Genomic DNA, 16,570 nt, shown 5'->3' on the forward strand with positions numbered 1-16,570 from the left:
GAGGATGAGAGGATGAGAGGAGAGGTTTACGAAGATCACGATATATAAACATTTGGTCCCGGACTTGGAAAATTACGATAAGGTGCACTCATCCTTCAAAAGATGAGAGGATGAGAAGATGAGAGGATGAGAAGATGAGAGGATGAGAGGATGAGAGAATGAGAGGAGAGGTTTACGAAGGTCACGATATATAAACATTTGGTCCCAGACTTGGAAAATTACGATAAGGTGCACTCATCTTTCAAAAGATGAGAGGATGAGAGAATAAGAGGATGAGAGGATGAGAGGAAGATGAGAGGATGAGAGGAGGATGAAAGGAGGATGAGAGGAGGATGAGAGGAGGATGAGAGGGATGAGAGGGATGAGAGGATGAGAGCTCATCTTTCACTCATCACTGCCTTTTTGCGCCCGTGAAACATCGTCAGCGCACTAAATGAGGCGTGGAACAGGGAGAGAAAATAAGTTTTTCAACTTTTTGTAGTCGTTTGGTCAAGAAATCAAAGTTGTCGTGGGAGTCACATTTGTGACCTACTCAATAGAAACTGAATGATCCAATATATTACTATGAAAGAAAAATGTATTTCATTTTTTTTAAATATATATTTATAAACATAACCTAAAAAAAACAATAAAACCTAGTTTTGCTCGGGTTTTATCTGAAAAAAAAACTGTCAAAATGCCAACCCTGCTTCTATCTGAAAGGGCTGATGTTATATTTTGATAGAGAAGTTCGATACGAACAACTGGAACTTCGTTAATTTGTTGCTACCTAAGATATTAAAGGTGCTTATATGGATTATTTGTCCTCCTCCGTAGTCGAGCGGGTGTCGACCTCCGTGGCGAAGTGGTTAGCAGACCGCGCTACAACGCCAGGGGTTCTGGGTTCGAGTCCCGGTTAAGGCATGGGTATTTGTGTTCGTCCAGTTGATAAGAAACAAAGAAAAATGAGAGAACTGAAAAGTGTAAAAGTGAGAAAAAGAGTGAATGGTGGGGGATACCTCCGTGTAGGGGGTATTTCCTTTCAATATAAAAAAAAAGCGGGTTAAGGCGTTCACTCGTCTTGAGATCGTTCGCTGCGGGACGGCGTAGGTTCGAATCCGGCTCTGGTCGGAATTTATTCGGCCTACGTCTAGGGCCGGTGGCAACCCACCAGCGTGAGGAAATTGGGAATCTCCGAGTGAGTGAGCGTAAACTGGCCAAGAAGACCTACAATAACGGCTGGGGGTTCGTCGGGCTGATCACCCGTCACCCCAACACTGGTCTGAGACCTCCACGCTATAACACGTGACGGCGGAACAGTGTGGGAGGGAGACCAGCAGTCGGTAGGTAAGCCAAGGCCCTTCAAGGGCTTTAGCGCTGTGGGTTATTATATGCATTATTTAATATTCATTTGTTGAAATCGTAAAGGAGAATTCACTCAGAAGCGTCAGCACACACGTGTCGCTTGTGGGGCCTGTCATGCCGCTACAGTGACAAACGTTACAGCTGATTGGCTAGTTTCCAAGCGGCGCGTGTCGCTTCGGTGTGAATTTTCTCTAACACACTAACACACACACACTTCATATATATATATATATATATATATATATATATATATATATATATATATATATAATTGTTGGGAGTGTTTCAGTTGCTGGTTCATTACCTTTTGTTTTAGAAAATTAATCTGCCTGATTTCTTACAATGAATTACGAGATGCATTTAGTGACACGTTCTAGTTACTGAAGAAGAATTGAGGTAATAGATCATCCCGATCGGCATTTTCGTTAATTCAGTTTAACAATAGAGTTGACTGTGTTGGACAATGGAACCATACATACAAATTATTCGATACCAATTATACGAAATCTGTAATACACTTACTTATGCATGACATGAGAAAATATATTGCATTTTGCTTGTAATGAGAAAATACGACCAGACGACCAGATATGGTTCATATAATTTTTGTGTTTAGATAAGCATTGCCCAATCATTGGTATCTCCTTCTTGTAACTGAAATATGGTTATTAAAAAAGAAAGGAAATATTGACTCTGAGGCCGGTAGCTCGAAGTGTATGTTGTCATGATGAACAGAAACCGAGATATGAAACTGTACATGAACGAAAAAGTGTATCAGAACGGCGACTGGAAAGGAGAAGGTTTAACGCCCAATATTTTAGAAAAAATTACAAATTTCTGCAAAACACATGTTCGTAACAATTTAGTCTGCACCGTTATAGAAAATCACAATTTGGGTATCTGAATCTAAAAAGGCCAATATTAGTTACATAAGGTGGCCACTTTATTATGAAATCAGCTATTCCTTAACCCTGTGGTAATTTCATTTTCACCTGACATTAGTATCGCGGAAAAATATTCAAAATTTTCCATTAATTCATATCTAGAGGCTTCTCTACGGCACAAATTTACAATTAAAAATATTAGAAAAAAGTAGAAAACCTGGTGTCAATATGTTTCACAGCTTTCGATGTAGCAGCGATCAAAGTTAGAATTGCGTGACGTTTCGGTTTCTCACTTGAGTGTAAAAATAACACTTTGCATAGGCCTTTTCACAACGCCATAGAGTTATGCAACACACACAACGCCATGCGGGCTAGCGAGCATTTCAGGATCTAGGTGTGCCATTTTTTTTTTCCGGTGGCTGTACGTACTGCATTGTGGTATTGCTTTACATTTTACTGTACTGTATAGTGCATTTAGGCCTATGACCTTTAAATACACCATAATAAACGTGTTTTGTTGCTATAAACGGAGTTTTAATGCACTTTCTACTGTTCCTGTTATTTCAGTTAATCCGGTCAATATATCCACCCATTAGTCCGGATCAACAAGGTTTTACTGTATCTCAAAAGAAATAACGTTTACAAACATGTAATTTGTTGTGCCGGGCCGGGAAACACTTTAAATAACAACTACATTCGGTAAAACATCCCGTCATATTAAATGAATCGACAATCTGATGCATTGTATCTGTAAGGTCCGAAATATATTTTCGAAGCTATAATTAAAACTGCATACGTATTTCCATTTGTAGTGCAAGTAAAACATGCATTTTTGTTATTTTACTTCATTCTTTTGCGTCTTTAAAATATATCGTTACCATGACGTGATAGTTTAACTTATCGTCAAAAGATGGCAGAGCGTTTGACATTCGTGTACATCCTAGCGGAGAAATCTCTAACTACGACAATTCGGTTAAGGAGTAGAACAGCGAAAAGAGAAAAACATTTTGTCCTTACCCAGCATGCTCTTTGTGAAAATATTTGAATAAAGTATAAAAGTGAAGGCAGGGCGTAAACACTCTCTAATTCTTCCCTTTAAAGATAAATAATTTTTAAAAAAACAGTAAATATAAACAAGTGAGTTACAGAGTTTGAAACGACCTTTGTTTAATGAAAATACATTTCGCAGAAAATGGTTCCAGTGAAAGTATGTGCAAAAAGTGAAAATCAGACGAATAACGCCAGCCTATTTTTTAGGGAGAGGGAGGGACGAAGACCCCAATAATGTTCTTAAGTGGGTTCTAAAGCCATGTTAAAGGATAGGCCCAAATTTCAAAATATAATCGTACAACTAAGGAAGGAAGAAATTTTCCGATATAAAAGATTGTTTAATTCACTAGAAAATGTGAGCCCTATAATTTTGTTACGATTAAAGGTATATAAGTAAATAACGGAAAATAAAAGGTCTCCGTCATGTTCAAATTTCTGCGTGCAGATGGCGCTGAAGTGGTAGTTTTGTCAATACCGGTGCACTTGTTTTCTTTTATGACTAGTATGAAAGATTTCGTGGTGAAACAAAGGTCACATTTTCTTCCCGCAAGCATCTGAAATTCTATGTGAAAAAATGAAAACATTTCGTACCTTCAGAGAGTAGTGTTTATCATCAAAATTTTTGAAATGGCGTTTCGTCGCAATACACTCCGTGGTGCAGATTTTAGAAAACACTGTTGCCAGATTTCACTCCGTGCTTTCTAACGATGTGATCAATGCGAGTGCTTCGATTGATTGATTGATTGATTTAGTTTATTTTACTTCGCGTTTTGTGCCTCTTGGCTAATTTGCGAAGATGGGGATGAGTGATGAAATGATGAAATTGATGAATGGACATTCACAAACAACCAAGCCCGACCGGGTTTCGAACCCGGGACCCTAGGTGTCGCAGCGCGATGTGCTAACCACTTTTTTTTTTTTTTTTTTAAGTTTTATTTCACTATTCTGTTTACATCTATGGATTTTTTTTATACATACAATTACATTACATCCAGATATTTACCAAAATATTGTGACAATCGGACATTTTGTTTATTTGATTGTTTCCATCTAGATCTTTTAAGATACATTGTATATAGGGTGATATTTGGTTCAAACTTTTTGCTATATATATAATATACTGTATGTGCTATTAGCCACACAATGGCATTTTGTTTCTTCACAGGGAAATATTTGAAGTCTGGTAATATACAAATTTTCGCTTGAAAGCATTGTGGCGATATACGACATATTTTGGCAAGGCACATAAGAAGAAAGGCCCAAATTTCTGAAATTCCTTTACATGTAGTGAGGCGATGTTCATTTGTATCCACCTCTCCACATTGTCTACACTCATTTGTTGGTAGTCTTTTTATTTCATTTAGTCGAACATTTGTTGGAACTAGATCATGCACCAGGGTATACCACAAACTTCGTATGTCCGTGTCAAGGAAAGGCTTGTGGAGATTTTGCCATACATTTGACCAAATAACATTAGGAAATTTTTTCTCTATTCGACTCTGCTGCAAAATAAGTTGTCGTTGAAAATGTTCATACAAATATTTTGACAGAGTATTCTTCTTCAAATCCATGGGAAACTCCACATAACTCCATTCTTGTATGAAGATTCTTACATACATAGGGTTCTTTGTTAGTCGAGACAAGTTGGGTGGATTTTGCGGTGGAAACGTATCGGTAAATATACGCAACCACATTGAAGTAATCGACCGTTCAATTAAGTACAATTTATAATTTCTAGCTAAAAATAGGGACTTACATTTATTTTCAAGATTCCATAGTTCTAGACCACCTGTCATTTGTGTTTGGCACATGATCGGGAAAGGTACCCGAAAAAAATGTCCGTACCACATGAACCATCCCACAGCAGACTTTATTTGTCGGAGATATTGCTGTGTGATTGGCAACACTTGAGCGACATAATTTAATTTACTAAAAATAAATGTGTGTAGGAACCAAACACGCTGAATTAAATTGAGTTGTCTTCCTCTCATTTGATAACACTGTAACCTGATTTCGCTTACAATTTTCGTCCAGTTTAGATCCAGCATTCTGGATTCATTAGTATGAAAAGTAATGCCCAATATTTTGAGTTCGTTTACATATTTTATCCCTATGTCCGGATTGTCTTGCTTCCAGTTGCCAACAGGTAAAGCCTTTGATTTTGTCATGTTAACTTCCGCTCCACTGGCAGAACAATACAAACACATTGCATTCAGTATATTTTGGAGCTGGTTCGTTGTTGTTACACAAGCTGATAAATCGTCTGCGAATGTAAACACTTGCGTTTCAAGGAAAGCACTCGCTGCCGGCGGGGCTCGGCACTGAATATATCGAAGTAGCGGGTCCAAGGTCAAAGCGAAGAGAAGCATACTCAAGGGGCACCCCTGGCGAATGGATCTCATCACGTGTATTGCAGGAGTCACGAATCCATTGATAAGAAGACGGGAGGTTGCCTTTCTATAGAAGCTTTGCAAAACAGATATAAAGGCTTCACTGAAGCGATAGGCTCGAAGTACTTCAAACAAATATTGGTGAATTACAAGATCAAAAGCTTTTGTGAAATCAAATGATAGTATACAAGCTGCGGTTTGTTGCATTTCATAATAATACATTATATCACGTATACCCGCCACCGTAGAAAATATATTTTGAGTTTTACTGACACATGTTTGCCGTGAACTGAGTAAGGAAGATAATATAGGTTTCAGTCTATTAGCCAAAACTTTGGCCATAATCTTATAGTCACAGTTTAACAAAGTAATGGGCCTAAAGTCAGTCACTGCACTCGGACGCGTTTTTTTGGCAATCAGTACAATTATACCTTCATTTTGAAGCACGCATTCGTTTCGAAATGCATCTTGTATTATCTTGACCAATTCATGTTTCATAATATCAAAAAAACGTATATAAAATTGGTAGCCTATGCCATCGTTGCCAGGAGTGCGCTTAACGTTACAAGTACGCAGTGCTTCATACACCTCATCGACAGTGACGTCACTGTCTAACAAAGTTCTGTCTTCGTCCGTCAAAAAATTATTTACCGAGGTGAGCAATTGTTGTACAGCCAATTGATCTACTTCTTTACCAGTATACAAATTATTATAATACGTGTAAAACGCCTGTGATATACCTTGTTGATTGCTATGTGTATCTCCGCCGGGATCGACAATATTGTTTATCAATAGAGCTCGCCTTTGTTTTTGTGTGTGTACATAGTGAAATAAAGAGGTTCGTTCATCTTGCAAGGATGACGCATGAGTAGTTCTTATCTTTATACCCTCCAAGTGATGCCGTTGCAACGTAAGGATTTGTGCTTTGTATTTTTGTATCTGTGGATAATGTTCTGTGACATCAGGTCGCATACATAACTCATGTAAACATTTGTAATAGAAGTTCAACATTAAGTTCCGGTCACGTGCACTTTCTTTCCCTAGCCATTGAAAATAGGATTTAATTCGAGGTTTTACGTATTTTATCCACCACGTATTGTAATCAGTATAGTGTTTTTGTTGCCGGCACCAATACTTCCATTTTTCTTCAAACATATCATTAACATTAGGCTGTTGAAGTAGGGCAGAGTTCATTTTCCAATAGGACGGACCCCAAACTAATTTAGATTCTTGTAGATTAATACTCATTCTGATTGCTATATGATCTGAAAAGGGTACCGGCAAAGCATCTATTGTCGTCACATATTTTATAGTATGACCAAGTGTATAGAATCTGTCCAGTCTAGAACCTGCTTTGTTATTGAAATAGGTAAACACTATATCCTTTCGTTTTTCGGTCCAGATGTCCTTCAGCTGTAAATCGCTGATTAAGGTCGTTAATGCTAAACTATTTTGAAACTTTCCTATACAATCACATGATCGCAGCACTTGATTAAAATCACCACCTAGGATGATACACGAATCATTATTTGGAAGTAAATATACTATCTCAGACTGGTAAAATTGCTCTCTTTTCCATCTGTTTTGCTGTCCGGAGGGGGCGTAGATATTAACAAAAGTATAGCGTTGACTTTGAAAACTAATTCCCCTCCCATCGACTAATTTCTTTACATTTTTTATTTCTATACCACTTTTGATTAAAATTGCCGTCCCTCTCCCGCTTGTCCCCAAGTTTACAATAGCCTCGTACCCATACAGGAAGTTAAAATCTACAATACAAACTTCCTGCAAGTATAAAATGTCAATCGAATGGATTCGGACAAAGTCCGCAAGCAATTTGCATTTCACTGGTGTCAAGATCCCATTGATATTAAGGGTACAAAGGCGAGTGCTGTAATTCATGCACAATAAGATATTATAAAAAACTGTATATAAGAATACCACGTAAATGTGCATTTTTGGTGTTCAATTACACTAAAGTAAGTATTAGTCCGAAGTGTTTTCAGAATGATGATATTCGTTCATGTGCATGACACAATTTACACTATTTTTTCTACCTGTTATTATATCGATATTCATCTTGTAACTCTCTAACATGTAATATATAACATTACACTGTAGACACTAAGAAAGTACACAAATTTATGTCGCGCACTACACCCATAAATCACTCTCATCTCAATACATAAACAAACAAACATTTCTCCTTACACTACCACCTAATGGAGGGGGAGGGAAAGGCGATCTGAACCCACATCTAATTAACATTTCACTTTTGTTGGGTCTTCCTGCTGAGTATGACGGACTGCTGGCTGAGAGACATCCTTGTACATTTCTTTTTCTTACCTTCTGCTACCGCTTTCAGTCGTGAACTGGTGCGTTTTTTTCTATTTCGTTGACCTTTGTCCATAACTTGCTTATCATCTGTGGATTCCTCTTCGGTTTGGGAGTCATCTCCTGATACCATTTCTTGCGATTGTGACGAGGGAAGGGGGGGAGCAATTTCAGGTTGGTCATGGTGTTCACTCACGTTTTCTTCTGCTAGTTTCAAGGTCGTTGTGGGCGAGGAAGCGCCTGGCAGGGAAAGCTCATCACCTGCTTGGCTCTTTTCACCTTCCGATACACAGCTGTTCGCGGGGAGGGGAGGGGCTATCTTATCACTAATCGAGGCTTCAGGCGTGACCTGGTGCTTACTCGAAAGTTCCTCGCGTTCAACTTCTGCAACCCATGACGAAGTGTGACCTTCTGTTGTTAACAAATGGGAAGTTTCCTTTGCTGCTCTCTCTGATGAAACTTTGTTCGTCGGAGGATCCAGTGGCGTCTGTGCGGCACCTTCCGGTTCTTTTACATCTGGGTTCTTTGGGGATTCTTTCATTTTTATGTCCAGGGTTGTCGTGGGTACTTGAAAACTTGTAGGCTGGTATGGCAGTGGTTGTTCTTCTGCATCAATATTGATTGGTGATCGGTGGATGGCTTCCGCATATGTTGAGGCTGTCCTTCTTCCTGGTTTTCTACGCTTATCGCAACAATTTGAGAGATGTTCTGTAGATTCTCATATCCTGCACGTAATCTTTTGACCATAGTACGTTACCCAATATCGATCACCTTTGATATTGATGTACGATGGAATTGGTTTTTTAAGCGTCATGCGAATTCGCTTTGTACCGGTACGCGTAGGGTATATATGTTCATCTGTGTACTTTTCATCGTCAACATATTTCACGTCACCATATGTTGCCAGTGTCTGTTGTAGAACGTCCATTGGAAGTTCCATAGGAACTACATGTACATTCACAATTACACTATTTTTATCCGCCCATTCCAGTTTTACCTCATGCTCCCCATTGTCATCAGTGTATACTAATGTGCCTCCCGATCGTAATATTATCTGCTCGCCTAACACTCGCGATATTAACTTTATAAACACACACTTACGATATTGATCGATTTCAATACTAAGCACTTGATCTTCTGTTAGTGACAAATTCTGCTGTATCCACCGATGCAGTTGTATCGATGTCGGTTTTTGTAGCACATTCGTGAAGACCAATTTCACAGTATTCACTCGCCGTACAGACATGGTTCAGAACACAGAAGGTAGACTTAACCGGAATTTCACTCGCTGGCACGTAAATGCTCGACACGGACCGCACGTAGAGACGATGCACCGCGTGCCAGTGCTGGCAGCGAACTGCCACTCGGCCACAGGGTCGGGCGCGAGTGCTTCGAAATTGTGAAAGTTAAACCAAGTTACCAGAGAATAACGAATCCCAGTAAATGTTAGAAGAAGGAAACATCGGAAAAAACTGAAAGGTAAGTCTTATATTTAAATGCTTGTTGCTTAATCCATCAAAAGCAAAACGTTTGCAATATGCAAGAGTGATGCAGAAAGTATGATTTATTTATATGTTGAGGAAATAATTTATGTGAGAATATCGCTTCAACGTCTGTACTTTACAACGCAGCACGCATTTTTCCTTACAAATGAAGTACATAATTCTTTGCAATTGTAAAATCAGAAGAGAATGTAATATTAAATTAGGCATAATGCAGATATTACAGTTTTGTGATTATTACTAAAGCATGAAATACCTTGACATAGATTATATTCTGGAATTAAATCGATATTGCACAAAATGCTCTACTATTGTTCCTGTGAGATTATTTTCGTATTTCACTGGTGCTGTTCAAATGTACAGTCTTGGACACTGCTGGGTTGTAACGACACTATTGAAGAAGCACTGCTATTGTAACGACACTATTGAAGAAGCAAGCCCTCGGTGTCTGACCACTAAGCGCCTTGTGAGTAGACAACCCAAACAGCATTACAATTCTGCGGCTTGTATACCAGTCAAGGGTATGCATCTTGAGAAATTGACCAGTGATGCAAAAGAGAAATACGAGATGAAGATTGTCGGAATTAATGTCTCGTGTTCTCGACTTGGAAAAATAGTCGGTCCACGTTACGTTCCTTTATTTAATGTTGTTTGGGAACGAACCTGACGGACTGGGTTTATATTTTCACTCCTTGCATTACACAAAGTTCTATATTTTACAATTATATTAATGCTTTGAACGAAAATAATACCTAGAACAACTTCCAACACACGTTCACACCACTCTTGTCACACACATGCACGTGAAAACACACAGACAAAGCTACATTTTAACTTCCAAGTGAATGTCCAAATAACAGTAAACGGAGAAGCATGATGTGCGAAACATGTGATATTTCACAGAAAGAATGCGTCTATTTTTGACATACGTGGTTTCTATTAATAGAGAATGAGAAAATTATCAGAAATTAAGATGTATTTGCTTTTTCATGTGCTGAGGAAGGAAACAGACTTACTGGAAAAAAATAAAATGTAGTGCTATTGATAGTGTGTTGGTTAGCGTGCAGAACTTTCATCAGCGAGGTCTGGGTACGATCCCCACCATGGGCAAACTTTTTTAATTATTTTCTTGCAGTGAACAAGTTTATTATATTGTTTTCTAGGCATTTTATCGAAAGGATACACATCAAATTTAATATTTTGATCTGTCCTTTCATTCTTCTAATAGGTTCTCTATCACAAGGGATATAGAGATTCTCTATCTGGGCGAAGGATATTTTCTCAATAGTTCCGTAGCTACGATTCTTTATATCTACTCACGAAATACCATGAATCTAACGATAACACACAGATATAGTTAGAACAAGATACACACCTCTCATCGAAGGTCTCAGGCTCGAGCTCTGGATTTTTTGCGAGGGTGATTATTTCTGTGTGTGTAGTAATCATCCTCGTCTAAAAAACATTCCTAACTATTCCCGTGATTAACTTAGGGAGAGACCAAAGCTACTCAAATAACAAAAGTACAGAAAATGCAAGACACACCTGCCAGACCATGTTGTACTTTGGGAATTAGCAATTTGAAAATAAACTTTCGGTTTAGTCGACTACTTGCAAAAACGTTTTGCGTTGTCTCGTTTGGAGTGTTGGCTATCGTGTAGGACTAGCATGCGGGCAACCTGAGTTCGAGCCCACCGAAAGGTAACATGTTTTTGTCTAATTTCATCCAACATTATTTATAAAACTGAGGTTTCTCCAAAACCTTTTGAATTACATGTCACTTCGTATGTCGGTAATCTGAAAGCAGCAAAGATGAAAATGTATTGTTCCGAAGCGACGATGTATTTGTGTATAAATTGAAAAATCACAGTTATTAGCGAAAAGCATGCAGCCATGTTATCATTGAGATCGCTTCCTAGTTCTCAGTGCTAATATGTCAGTAGTTACATTCTGTCAACACACCAACTTTCACGTTCTCCGTAAAATGATTAGCTTTCCACGTTTCAAAACCGTGAGTGCTGTCTAAAGTAAATACTTTGATACTTGTGTTTGCATGTTCGAATCCAAAGTAATGCGATTTTTTTCCCAGCAAATGACATTGAAACCATTAATAACTGTTTTTGCAATGTGATATTAATGTGATATATTGAAATAATATAAATGGATAATTTTGCTTAAACGAACTTTTAAATGAACATACCCTGATGTGAAGCCTAGGATGCACGATAAGAAAGCCTAAGTGTTGCATTGAAAACTGCAGAGAACAATGCACTATTTTTTAACAGTTTAACAATGTATTATTTTTTAGCAGTGTACAATGCATGACTTATGAACAGTGAAATGTATTTTCATACTATAATAGGAATTTAGTTATTAATATAAATAAACAAGAGAGAGATATTAATGATGAACTAAAATTGTAAACTAAAATTTTTTCAAGAAAAGGCACACAAGTCACAAACTGCGAATATTTGTTGATTTCATCTAAGAAGAAGAGGCTACGGTTTGGAACGGGACTTTTTATAGTGGTAGGGTACCCTGCAGTTTTTTATTATTAAATTAAAGGAATAAACCTACTCGCCAGTATCCCCAGTTTTTCACACTTTTCCTTAGTTGTCACACATGTCAATTTTCTCTATGTTCTCTTTATTCTCTTTGGGACAAACTCAAACATCCATGCTCGAAAGAGTATTGATAATATCGCATGCTAGTCAACAATTTCAGAGGAAAATTTGATACCTGGTTTAGACGCAAGTGCTTGTGATCGATCCCACTTTAAACTGTAGGTCCAGTCCGGTATTAGCTTTCTTACTGTGCATAAAATGGACTTAAAAGAAGGAAAAATCCAAGAAAATGCGCTTGTAGGATTCGATTATTTCCAAGTGTCTTGATGAGGCAAAGCTATTGTATGACATTCAATCGGTCAGGTGTCCCCATGGTAGCGAATAAGTTTCACATTCTCAAGGTTTTGGGTTCGATTCCAGTTTTACTGCACAGTTTTTTTTAAATAACTCGAGCAACTCATTTTTGCATTTTATTTAATATAATAATAATAATAATAATAATCCGTCGCGCAACAGCCCATGAAGGGCCTAGGCATACCTACCAACTGCCGGTCTCCCTCCCACGCTCTCCTCCGTCACCTCTAAGCGTGGAGATCTTCAACCAGTATTGGAATAGTCGGGAGGTCAGCCCGACATATTAATAATTTATTTAAATAAAGGTGAAATAAATTTTATTTTATTTTTAGGTAGATATCTCTATTTTTACCGTTTTCGAAAGAAAAAATTTGGAGGCAATCAAATGGGAATCGAACCCAGTACCTTCCACGTGTGAAGCTAACACGCTACCAACACACCAGCGGGCAGTCGGACAATATATTCGTCTCATGAGTAACTCTTGCTAAGTTTCCAATCTTTGAAGCGCTTTTTTCTCGGAAATGACTGGCTAATGTAATTGTTGTTGTGTGTCACGGAGTTATGTTTACTGCAACATTTGAGCACACAATCGAAAAATACAGAAAAAAATGTGTTTTTTTTCTGCACACCATTACTTTTCTCTGAGATCAAAAAATATGCAGAGTCCAAACTCACTTGCTAGTTATACAGTTATGCAAAACGTGCCAGGACCACACGGATCATGCGCTTCATCAGGAATGCGAAGGAGCCTCGCAAAGTTACATTAGGTTCTCTGCAGTTCTGACGGTTGGCCGCGGAGTCACGTGATATCTGTTTATCAGTCAAACATAACCTTGTGCATACAGACCAGCACACTGAAGCGAGCGAAGGTATTTCATGTGATTTGTAAGCTAGAACAAAAAGTTCCACGAGTTACAACCGACAGAGGTTTGTCTTCAGCTTACTATTTTGGGACAGGCAAACCACACTACCTGAAACCCGTTCGTTCCATGTATTATTGGCACAGTGTGTAGGAGGATATTGTTTGTCCAATAGTGTGTAATGGCTAATGTCCCTGTGTGTTGGGTGTAGGAATGTTGTTTATACGTGTTTCCGTTTTGCAGGTATAACGAGTGAAAGATGGCGTTCAACATCCCCAATCCGTCCAAACAGGACCAGCGTGCTGTCATCCAGTTTCTGAGTGCCGAAGGTTGTCAACCAGCTGAAGTGTACCGGCGTATGAAAGACGTGTATGGTGATGCATGCGTGTCCAAAAAAACAGTGGTGGACTGGGCAAGAATGTTTCGGAAGGGGCGTGAACAAACCACTGATTATCCCCGTCCTGGTCAAGCCCATGTTGTTGCCACAGAAGACATGTGTGAAAAGGTGAATGCGGCAATATCTGCAGATAGACGCATGAGTATTCGATCTATAGCGAACGAGTTAAACATGGGTTATGGTACTGCTCACAAAATTGTGAAAGCTCTGGGTTATCATAAAGTGTGCGCGCAGTGGATACCCAGGGTATTGACGGAGGACCAAAAGGTGGAGCGTATGGGATGCTCCATTGAACATTTGTCACGTTACCATTTGGAAGGTAACGACTTCTTGCTGCGCATTGTTGCTGAGGATGAAACTTGGTGCCATCATTTTGAACCGAGTTCAAAGTCTTCCACTATGCAGTGGAAACACCCCTCATCTCCACGTCCCAAAAAGTTCAAGACGAAACCATCTGCGGGGAAAGTTATGGCGTCTGTGTTCTTTGATTGCCATGGACCATTATTGCTCAACTTCAATGAACCAGGACAGTCCATCAACGCCGCACGCTACTGTGAGACCTTGACACAGTTACGGAGAGCCATCAAAAATAAAAGGCCTGGTTTATTGACCGCTGGAATCATTGTGTTGCATGACAACGCGCGTCCACACGTTGCAAACCAAGTGCAGGATTTGTTTCAACGATTCAAGTGGGGAAATGTTGCGACACCCGCCCTACAGCCCTGACCTTTCACCTTGTGACTTTCACATCTTTCGGCCTCTAAAGAAGGCTTTGAAAGGTCAGAGATTTCAGTCTGACGCTGAAGTTCAGGACGCTGTGCGTGATTGGTTTCAGATTCAGCCATCGCAATTTTACATGGACGGCATTTGTAAGTTAGTGACACAGTGGGACAAGTGTCTTAACGCTCATGGTGACTTCTTCTGAACAATATTTTACTGAGCGCTAACCATAGACGCCTCTAGACAGTGTACCATTTTCAGCTCGAAATGAAATTTATTTCACGAATTATGACCACTGAATGGGTTTCAGTTGATCCCCCCTTATAGATATACAGAGTATAAAACATACGAGCACATACCAAAAATATGTAAGAGAAATATTTGTTAATTTGATAATTGTTTTGCAATTGAATTTCTATCATGAACAGCTGCAAAGAAACAAAGCCTTTCCTTTTTATAGATTACAATGAATCATTTTTATTTGATTAGGAAACTAAAAATGACATCAATAATATCATGCAGTACACTCTCTAAAACATACTGCTGCTCGTTGCAACACATTATTTCCATAATCAAGAAACAAAATTAAGGGCATTCTCAAGTAAAATTATATTTCTGTAATTATCAAGTGCTTTACGGACTCAACGTCAATTTTGGATTTGTCGGTTATCCAAATATTATTAAATTTGAAAATACTCTTTCAGTTGGTGGAATGTGCCTGAAATTGAATGCCATATTTTAAATCGTGAACGTGTCTTCCTTCTTTAATTAAAACTTTTACAATTTAGTTCATCAAACCAACCTGCCTTCTTCTCCCTTGTTTATTTATAGTAATAACTAAAAGCCCATTGAAGCATAGAAAAACCTTTCACTGTTCATCAGTCAGTCATTGTTCTCTGCAGTTTTCAATGCAACACTTAGGCTTTCTTATCGTGCATCCTAGGCTTCACATCAGGGTATGATCATTTTAAAGATGGTTTAAGCGAAATTCTCCATTTTTTATTCTTTCAGTATATGATATCAATATCACATTGCAAGAACAGTTATTAATGGTTTCAATGTCATTTGCTGGGAAAAAAAATTGTATTACTTTGGATTCGAACATGAAAACACAAGTATCAAGGTATTTACTTTAGACAGCACTCACGATTTTGAAACGTGGGAAGGTAATCATTTTACGGAGAACGTGAAAGTTGGTGTGTTGACAGAATGTAACTACTGACATATTAGCACTGAGAACTAGGAAGCGATCTCAATGATAACATGGCTGCATGCTTTTCGCTAATAACTGTGATTTTTCAATTTATACACAAATACATCGTCGCTTCGGAACAATAAATGCTTCCATGTAAAGTACTGTCTTCAGCAAGTTTTTGAAGAGCATTTACATAGCCATTTATGCTAGCAAACATGTTAAAGAAAATGCTCCCATCTAAAGCGAGTCTAACGCCGCACCCAGAAGCATGTAGGCACAGCGGTAATTCCACGGGTTACTCACCTGACACACCGACAGCAGCGAGTAGCCACATCCTGGACCAAACCAAGTGATATGTAAACTTCAAGCGACAGTAGCAGAACTGAAAAGAAACTCCGATCAGCAACTCGCCATGCCAAGGAAAAGAGGAAATGAAATAGGAGTCAATGAAGCAATAGACGTCCGCAGGATTTTTACCAAGGAAGAGGCAACCAAGGTGATTTTTTTCCAGGGGGGAGGCAAATGAAGCATATTTTCTCCCTTAATAGCGATACCTCCTCAAAAAAACACAGCTTCAGTCTGAAATTACACAGTGCAACAAATTTGAACTTTGTGTCTTGCCGTGAGTTGAAAGAAGGTGTTCATTACTAAATCAAATCCGCTGATTACGAAAATGAAATCGGAAATGTTCCATCACGTACCAATTTTTCTGGAAAAGATATGCCACATAGGACACTTAGCCTATATTTCATATAGTTAGCAGTCTAGTGTAATTCATGAAAAACAAAGTAGCTACTTTCGCGACACTTGGAAACGACTCCATTACAGTACAGGAGGAACCTGTAGCTGGATAAAATACAGATCATGAAACAAAATTAATTGTTTCTATTACAAAACATAAAAAAGGTACCAGAAAGCTGCAAAATTCTTGAAATGATCTTACAAGTTAGAAACGTGTCCTGCAAACTTTCCGTTT

The 16,570-nt window shown here is 38.6% G+C and overlaps 1 protein-coding gene across 1 annotated transcript; it reads left to right on the forward strand.

Moving 5' to 3' along the window:
• Window positions 1-13,541: 13,541 nt before the first annotated feature.
• Window positions 13,542-14,405, forward strand: LOC146003374 (histone-lysine N-methyltransferase SETMAR-like). The gene has a single exon (XM_083141655.1). The coding sequence runs from the start codon at window positions 13,542-13,544 to the stop codon at window positions 14,403-14,405; it is 864 nt and encodes a 287-aa protein (XP_082997781.1).
• Window positions 14,406-16,570: the final 2,165 nt, after the last annotated feature.

The sequence above is a fragment of the Lepisma saccharinum genome, chromosome 20 (genome assembly GCF_977018435.1).
Source record: "Lepisma saccharinum chromosome 20, izLepSacc3.1, whole genome shotgun sequence".
Classification (NCBI taxonomy): Eukaryota; Metazoa; Arthropoda; class Insecta; order Zygentoma; family Lepismatidae; genus Lepisma; species Lepisma saccharinum.

Excerpts from the sequence above, each read along its gene's own strand:
- LOC146003374 (XM_083141655.1), top strand. The coding sequence starts at position 13,542 with ATGGCGTTCAACATCCCCAATCCGTCCAAACAGGACCAGCGTGCTGTC.